This window comes from Budorcas taxicolor, chromosome 24, assembly GCF_023091745.1.
Source record: "Budorcas taxicolor isolate Tak-1 chromosome 24, Takin1.1, whole genome shotgun sequence".
In the NCBI taxonomy this organism is placed as follows: domain Eukaryota; kingdom Metazoa; phylum Chordata; class Mammalia; order Artiodactyla; family Bovidae; genus Budorcas; species Budorcas taxicolor.
Genome location: NC_068933.1, coordinates 34169295 through 34178586, shown reverse-complemented (window position 1 = coordinate 34178586; position 9292 = coordinate 34169295). Strand labels below are relative to the sequence as shown.

At 41.1% G+C, this 9292-nt stretch overlaps 1 protein-coding gene across 1 annotated transcript in view; it reads left to right on the top strand.

Annotated features, from left to right (window-relative positions):
* The first annotated feature begins 5799 nt into the window (after positions 1 to 5799).
* The window catches only part of LOC128068391 (A disintegrin and metallopeptidase domain 3-like), a 117188-nt gene continuing 113695 nt past the window's right edge, over positions 5800 to 9292 (top strand). The window contains exons 1-2 of the mRNA XM_052661540.1: positions 5800 to 5857; positions 6379 to 6461. Coding sequence (XP_052517500.1) covers positions 5800 to 5857; positions 6379 to 6461 — 141 coding nt within the window. The remainder of the gene's footprint in view (positions 5858 to 6378; positions 6462 to 9292) is intronic.

Sequence of the window (9292 nt, the reverse complement as noted above, 5' to 3'; positions counted from 1 at the left end):
TGGGAAAAGTCACCACAATATTGTAAAGTAATTAGCCTCCAATTAAAATAAAGAAATAAGGAAAAATAAAGAAAAGGGTACACTGACCAGAAAAAAATTAGCCTATTCTGCACATTTCACTAATATAGTCTCATTTTTCACTTTTGTTGTAATGTCTTTCATAAAATGTATTTATTTAATATTTTGAATATTTCTATATATTTTATTTTTTGTTTGATTTTTAATATAAATTTATTTATTTTAGTTGGAGGCTAATATTTTCACCTAACTATGAAAATTAGTGGAATTTAATATGTTAAGATTGATTATGCTGCTTTTAAAGTATAGTGACTTCCTGATTGTCCATAACCTGATCAAATTTTTTAAGTTGTTGAAAGCATGATACATATGAAAATGTTGTTCTTGGTACAACTAAAAATCTCTGTTGTCAGTCAAATAACTAAGTGGGGAAATTATATTTATTATTTAAATGCCTTCCTTTATTCATGTGATTGATATTAACCACTCATTTTTAATGAACATGACTTATGGGCATCCAGATCATTTGTATTTAATTCAATAATTATTTTTATATGCATATTGAAAATCTGAAACTGTCAATATTAAAATGTCTATGACACCATCCCTCTCTTCCAGTACATCAGAGGCTAACAGAAAAGTGGATATGGACAAGAGACGTCTTGGATAGAAAGGAAAAATTCTTCCTTAGTGGGATGCTCCAAATTCTACAGGCATTTTGTTAAGATAATTGTTTTCTTTATACATGTCAAGTGAACTTTAAAAGTGGATGTGAATTTGAGGTCTCAGCCCTAGAGTGACTTATATGGTAATTAATACATTTTACAACTTTATTCTTAATTTAAAATCATCAACAAAATTTAGTGAAAAATAATGAATTTTTCTGTTAGAATGATTTTTTTGTAATAGCCTGGTTGTGGTGGTATTGAAATAAGAAGACCTGGAAACAATAAATTCATTAAGAGGAATCTTACATAGGTTGAGAAAAAAAAATTATCTAGATACTCAGGATTACAAGGTGGAAAGAGAAACTAAATAATTAAAGATACCTCATGTATTTAGGAAGAAGGTAGGTTTGTTGACTAATTCGATATGAAGATTAACATGGAGGTTTATGAAATTGTTAGGTCGGTTAAGCCACTGTGATGAGAGGGGTACCAATATTAGGAGAAGCAGATTTGAAAAGGGAATGGGAGCTAATGAGTTCAGTTTAAATATATGATTACCTGGAGGTGGTTGTGGAATTGCAGGTATATATACTGAATGGGTAGTTAGAAATAAGAATCTGGTGCCCCAGAGTTTGAGGTGAAATACATAGATTTATGAAGACATAAAAAAAAGGAAATTCCAAGGAAAAATAGTGAATAAGATCAACTAAGAGATGCATATGGGGGAAAAAGGTGATTCAAAATAGAATTGAAGGCAACACAAATGATCTGAGGATTAGGAGAAAAGAATTCAAATAGAAAATAAAACAGAAGTGTAAGATAAGTAGAAGATTGTATAGTTATACTAATGAAAATAAAATAGAAATTCACAGTGCAATATTAGTCAGCAATTTTAATACTACTCAGAGATCAGGTTGAATGAGAACAGAGAAAGTGATTATTGTGTTGGCAGTAATGAGTCAATTGCGAACATCTCCATTGTGTTCTCCAAGAAGAAGAGGTGAGGAAGAGCCAGAGGGTCAAAATAATTTTAGGGAGCAAAATGTGAAATGAGGAAGGAAGTAGTATTGAACAACAGGAGGTTAGATGTGAAAGTCGGACTGTGAAGAAAGCTGAGCGCCAAAGAATTGATGCTTTTGAACTGCGGTGTTGGAGAAGACTCTTGAGAGTCCCTTGAACTGCAAGGTGATCCAACCAGTCCATTCTAAAGGAGATCAGTCCTGGGTATTCTTTGGAAGGACTGATGCTTAAAGCTGAAACTCCAGTACTTCGGCCACCTCATGCGAAAAGTTGACTCATTGGAAAAGACTCTGATGCTGGGGGGGATTGGGGGCAGGAGGAGAAGGGGAAAACAGAGGATGAGATGGCTGGATGGCATCACCGACTCGATGGACATGAGTTTGAGTGAACTCCTGGAATTGTTGATGGACAGGGAGGCATGGCGTGCTGCAATTCATGGGGTCTCAAAGAGTCGGACACGACTAAGCGACTGAACTGAACTGAGAATCATAATGGGAGAAGGCAATGGCAACCCGCTCGAGTACTCTTGTCTGGAAAATCCCATGGACAAAAGAGCCTGGTGGGCTGCAGTCCATGGGGTCGCTAAAAGTCGGACACTACTGAGCAGCTTTACTTTCTCTTTTCACTTTCATGCCTTGGAGAAGGAAATGGCAACCCACTCCAGTGTTCTTGCCTGGAGAATCCCAGGGACGGGGGAGCTTGGTGGGCTGCCGCCTATGGGGTCGCACAGAGTCGGACACGACTGATGTGACTTAGCAGCAGCAGCAGGATCATAATGAACACCTGACAAAGTTTCTGCCAACTCAGAAAAGTTGCCCCAGAGCAAAGTAGCTGGTGAGCAAAGATTGCTCATTAAAGGAGACAAAGGTTTGGTCTTTTTACCACTGTTTCCTTGGTAATTGAGCTGTTACATTTCCAAATGTTCACGTAGTTGCCTCAAAACTAGACAGACCTTAAATCGGCTAAGAATTTGAGGCTGCCATCTGGCTGCCCTCCTCCCTTGGGAAACCAATCCTTTCTTTTTTTCTTTTTTTTTTTTAATTGAAGTATAGTTGACATATAGTGTTAGTTTCAGGTGTACAGCAGAGTGATTCAGTTATGCTGCTGCTGCTGCTAAGTCGCTTCAGTCGTGTCTGACTCTGTGCGACCACATAGATGGCAGCCCACCAGGCTCCTCTGTCCCTGGGATTCTCCAGGCAAGAACACTGGAGTGGGTTGCCATGTCCTTCTCCAATGCATGAAAGTGAAGAGTAAAAGTGAAGTCGCTCGGTCGTGTCTGACTCTTAGCAACCCCATGGACTGCAGCTTATCAGGCTCCTCCACCCATGGGATTTTCCAGGCAAGAGTCCTGGAGTGGGTCGCCATTGCCTTCTCCAGATTCAGTTATACATATATACATATCCAAATAATGTATATATATTTCAGATTGTTTTCCCTTATATGTTGTTACGAAACAGTGAGTATAGTTCCATGTACTATATGGTAGGTCCTTGTTGGTTATCTGTTTTATATACAGTGGTTTGTGTATGTTAGTCCCAAACTCCTACTCACTTTTTCCCTTTGGTAACCATAACTTTGCTGTTTATGTCTGTGGGTCTATTTCTGTTTTGTATGTTAATTCATTTGTATCATTTCCTTTAGGATCCACACATAAGTGGTATTATATATTTGTCTTTGTCTGACTTACTTCACTTATTATGATAATCTCTAGTTACACCTCTGTTGCTGTAAAAAGCATTATTTTATTCTAGTCTAAGGCTTAGTAACATTCCATTGTATAAATATATCACTTCTTTATCCATTCATCTGTCAATGGACATTTAGGTTGCTTCCATATCTTGAAAAGGCTGTCTTTTCTCCATTGTATATTCTCATCTCCTTTGTCATAGATTTGTTGATCTCCGGTGTGTACGGTTTATCTCTTGGTTTTCATTCTTGTTCCATTGACCTGTATTTCTGTTTTTGTGCTGGTACCATACTGTTTTCATTACTGTAGCTTTGTATAGTCTGAACTCAAGGACTGTGATCTTCTAAATATACTTTTCTTTCTCAAGATTGCTTTGGCTATTTGGGGGTCTTTCATGTGTCCATACAAATTGAAAGAAATTTATTACAGATATGGGAAAAATGCCATTGGTAATTTGATAGGGATTGCATTGAATTTGTACATCGTCTTGGGTAGTATAGTCCTTTTAACAATGCTGATTCTTCCAATACAAGAACATGATATCTCTTTCCAAACATCTGTGTCATCTTCAATTTCTTTCATCAGTGTCATATAGTTTTCAGAGTACAGGTCTGTTTGTCTCCTTAGGTAGTTTATCCCAAGGTATTTTATTCTTTTTAATGCAGTGGTATATAGAATTGTTTCCTTAATTTCTGTTTTATTGTTAGTGTTTAGAAAAGCAAAGATTTATGTGCATTAATTTTGTATCCTGGGACTCTACCAAACTCATCGATGAGCTCTAGTAATTTTTTAGTAGCATCTTTAGCATTCTCCATGTATAGTATTGGTATCTATTGTCATCTGAAAACATATGTGTTGAGCTCAAACTCTGGGGATCCAGACTTTCATTTCCATAAATACTTTCTAGTCTGAATACTTCCTGGCCCATACTGAAACCAACGAAGCTTCAACCCAATATATTATCTCCCAGTTCAGTTCAGCCACTCAGTCGTGTCCGACTCTTTGCAACCCCATGAATCGCAGCATGCCAGGCCTCCCTGTCCATCACCAACTCCCAGAGTTCACTCAGACTCACGTCCATCCAGTCAGTGATGCCATCCAGCCATCTCATCCTCTGTCGTCCCCTTTTCCTCCTGCCCCCAATCCCTCCCAACATCAGAGTCTTTTCCAATGAGTTGACTCTTCACATGAGGTGGCCAAAGTACTGGAGTTTCAGCTTTAGCATCATTCCTTTCAAAGAAATCCCAGGGCTGATCTCCTTCAGAATGGACTGGTTGGATTTCCTTGCAGTCCAAGGGACTCTCAAGAATCTTCTCCAACACCACAGTTCAAAAGCATCAATTCTTCGGCACTCAGCCTCTTCACAGTCCAACTCTCACATCCATACATGACTACTGGAAAAACCATAGCCTTGACTAGACGGACCTTAGTAGGCAGGGTAATGTCTCTGCTTTTGAATATGCTATCTAGGTTGGTCATAACTTTTTTTCCAAGGAGGAAGTGTCTTCAACTTCATGGCTGCAGTCACCATCTGCAGTGATTTTGGATCCCCAAATAATAAAGTCTGACACTGTTTCCACTGTTTCCCCATCTATTTGCCATGAAGTGATGGGACCAGATGCCATGATCTTCGTTTTCTGAATGTTGAGCTTTAAGCCAACTTTTTCACTCTCCTCTTTTACTTTCATCAAGAGGCTTTTTAGTTCCTCTTCACTTTCTGCCCTAAGCGTGGTGTCATCTGTATATCTGAGGTTATTGATATTTCTCCCAGCAATCTTGGTTCCAGCTTGTGCTTCTTCCATGCAACTCTTTTTGAGAATATAGTGTAACCCTTGCCAGTTTCACATTCCAGGGATGTTTTGCTTAACGGCTTTGTAGCCATCTATTTCAATCATAGGCTTCAAAGTTGATTCAGTGGTAAAGAATCCGTCTGCCAATGCAGAAGACCTGGGCTCTGTCCCTGAGTCCCATAAGATGGTCTGGACAGGGAAATGTCAATCCGCTCCAGTATTCTTGCCAGGGAAATCCATGGACAGAGGAGCTTACCAGGCTATACTCCATGAAGTCCGAAAGGAGTTCAAGGGAACTCAAACACAAAATAAAATTCTGCCTCAGACCCCACTTTGCCCGCCTTCTAGCCTCAACCGGCGGAAAGCTGTCCCATCCCTCCCCCTAAACCTCCCCTCACAGCTCTAGACCCGCCTCTCCTCTCTGTCCTCCAGCCTCCCCCTTCTCCAGCCCCGCCCTTCTCCAGCCCCGTCCCTTCTCTCCGCCTTCTAACCTTTCCCCTCAGCCCCAGCCCAGCCACGCCCCTCTGAGACCGAGTGCCCAATCCCCGCCCCTCTCAGCAAATCCCGCGAGCCATGTCCAGTCAACCGCCTTCCCTGAGGCGAGGCTGGCCAGGCAATGTTATCTCTGCTGCTACTCCTCACAGGGTTGGGCCAGCTGGCCTCCGCGGGCCATCGTAAGTGAGGATCTGCTGGAGAGGAGGGGGCCCCATCATCACAGTGTCCGTTGGTGCGGTGGTGGAGGGCGTTGCCCTCCTGGCCCCAGAAGCCCAGGTCAGGCTGGGGGAGCCAGGGTTTGGCTGGAGCCCTGCCCAGTTTCAGGGTTCTGCCAGGCCCGCTGGTCGGAGGGCTCAGAGCAGGACTGGGATAGTTGTTCCTCACTCCCAGAGGGGGACACAGGTCTTCTAGGGAGACGGCGTGGGGGTGGGGGAAGGGAGAGGATCCTGGATTGGGGTCCAGGGGACCTCTTCTTAAAACCCTACACAATATGATATTTTGGGGTGTGTGTGTGTGTGTGTGTGTGTGTGTGTGTGCGCGCGCGCGCGCGCGCGCGCGCGTATGTGTGCACGAGCGTGCATGAGTGCAGGCACGCCCACTGGGGCTTGGAATATCCACAACTGTTGTGATAGGAGAGGACAAGTAAGAAAGGATGCGGTCATGCCCTGGGGAATGCTCACTCTTGTTTTCCTTACTGCAGACTTTGAAACAGCACGTCTACAAATTACAGTGCCACGGAAGATTGAGACAAACACCAAAGATGGCAGTATTTCAGAAACACATGTAATTAACAAATCACTTTAAAATAAAGAGTTTTATTTTTACTGGAGTGCAAGACCCCAACTGATGCATGCCTTCATGACATTTCGTATTCTACCAAGATTGTGTTCAAGAGACCTTTTGTCTGAGGAGAACAAGTGCTTTCTTTTCATTTCTCAAGTAAATATAAACCTTATGAAACAATTTTAAAATACAGATACAAAGAAAAGAGATGCCTTGAATTCGTATCACACAAAAAGGAATCTATGATCTACGAAATTTTCTTTTTAAATATATCATATGTAAATGAAGGCATACAAATATTTAACTTGTAGCATGATTTTAAGATAACAGTATATAAATAATATCTTCATGCCTGTACTTAACATATATGTGCATATGTATATCTTTGCAAAAATGAAAGTAATGTTATTTTTTTTCTGACTAACATGGTAAAGGGTGTCCCTTATGTACTTTGTAAAATGAAATCTAGGCAGTGCAGAGACTTGTTAAGAAAGTGAATGGCTATCTCACTTTCTAAAGGCAGTAAATTTGAAGGAAGTTTTAGAGATATGCATACACACACGCACATAAATGTTTAATGAGCATGTATGAGAGTTGTAGTTGGCTTTTCCTTTTATGGGTAGAGTTAGGAGTTAATTTTATGATAATAACTAACAGCCCAGTCATTATTTTTCTTATATGTAACATCATGAAATGTTTCAAATTATAGACGGCTAAATAGTGTCACTTCCTTTTTTTTCTTGGAGATGGTCTTGATCCCTGTCTCCCTGTCTCCCAGTGTCACAAACCTCCATCCATAGTTCATTAGGCACTCTGTCTATCAAATCTAGTCCCTTAAATCTATTTTTCACTTCCACTGTGTAATCATAAAGGATTTGATTTAGGTCATACCTGGATGGTCTAGTGGTTTCCCCCACTTTCTTCAATTTAGGTCTGAATTTGTAAATAAGGAGTTCATGATCTGAGCCATAGTCAGCTCACAGTCTTGTTTTTGCTGATGTTATAGAGCTTCTGCATCTGTGGCTGCAAAGACTATAATCAGTCTGATGTCGCTGTTGGCCATCTGATGATGTCCATTTGTAGAGTCTTCTCTTGTTGTTGGAAGAGGGTATTTGCTATGACCAGTGCATTCTCTTGGCAAAACTCAGTTAGCATTTGCCCTGCTTCATTCTCTACTCCAAGGCCAAATTTGCCTGTTACTTCAGGTGTTTCTTGAATTACTACTTTTGCATTCCAGTCCCCTATAATGAAAAGGACATCTTTTTGGGGTGTTAGTTTTAAATGGTCTTGTACATCTTCATAGAACTGTTCAACTTCAGCTTCTTCAGCGTTACTGGTCAGGGCATAGACTTGGATCACCGTGACATTGCTGATATTGTTTGCCATGAAAACGAACAGAGATCATTCTGTCGTTTATGAGAGTGCATCCAAGTACTGCATTCCAGACTCTTTTGCTGACTATGATGGCTACTCCATTTCTTCCAAGGGATTCCTGCCCACAGTTGTAGATATAATGGTCTTCTGAGTTAAATACACCCATTCCAGTCCATTTTAGTTTGATGATTCCTAGAATGTCATCCCAATCCCAAAGAGAGGCAATGCCAAAGAATGCTCAAACCACCGCACAATTGCACTCATCTCACATATTAGTAAAGTAATGCCAAAAATTCTCCAAGCCAGGCTTCAGCAATATGTGAACTGTGAACTTCCAGATGTTCAAGCTGGTTTTAGAAAAGGCAGAGGAACCAGAGATCAAATTGCCAACATCTGCTGGATCATGGAAAAAGCAACAGAGTTCCAGAAAAACATCTATTTCTGCTTTATTGACTATGACAAAGCCTTTGACCGTGTGGATCACAATAAACTGTAGAAAATTCTGAGATGGGAATACAGGACCACCTGACCTGCCTCTTGAGAAATCTGTATGCAGGTCAGGAAGCAACAGTTAGAACTGGACATGGAACAACAGACTGGTTCCAAATAGGAAAAGGAGTACGACAAGGCTGTAAGTTGTCACTCTGCTTATTTAACTTATAGCAGAGTACATCATGAGAAACGCTGGGCTGGAAGAAACACAGGCTGGAATCAAGATTGTCGGGAGAAATATCAATAACCTCAGATATGCAGATGTCACCACCCTTAGGGCAGAAAGTGAAGAGGAACTAAAAAGCCTCTTGGTGAAAGTAAAAGAGGAGAGTGAAAAAGTTGGCTTATAGCTCAACATTCAGAAAATGAAGATCATGGCATCTGGTCCCATCACTTCATGGCAAATAGATGGGGAGACAGTGGAAACAGTGTCAGACTTTATTATTTGGGGATCCAAAATCACTGCAGATGGTGACTGCAGCCATGAAATTAAAAGACACTTCCTCCTGGAAGAAAAGTTATGACCAACCTAGATAGCATATTCAAAATCAGAGACATTACCCTGCCTACTAAGGTCCGTTTAGTCAAGGCTATGGTTTTTCCAGTAGTCATGTATGGATGTGAGAGTTGGACTGTGAAGAATGCTGAGCGCCGAAGAATTGATGCTTTTGAACTGTGGTGTTGGAGAAGACTCTTGAGAGTCTCTTGGACTGCAAGGAGATCCAACCAGTCCATTCTGAAGGAGATCAGCCCTGGGATTTCTTTGGAAGGAATGTTGCTAAAGCTGAAACTCCAGTACTTTGGCCACCTCATGAGAAGAGTTGACTCATTGGAAAAGACTCTGATGCTGGGAGGGATTGGGGGCAGGAGGAGAAGGGGACGACCGAGGATGAGATGGCTGGATGGCATCACTGACTGGATGGACGTGAGTCTGAGTGAACTCTGGGAGTTGATGATGGACAGGG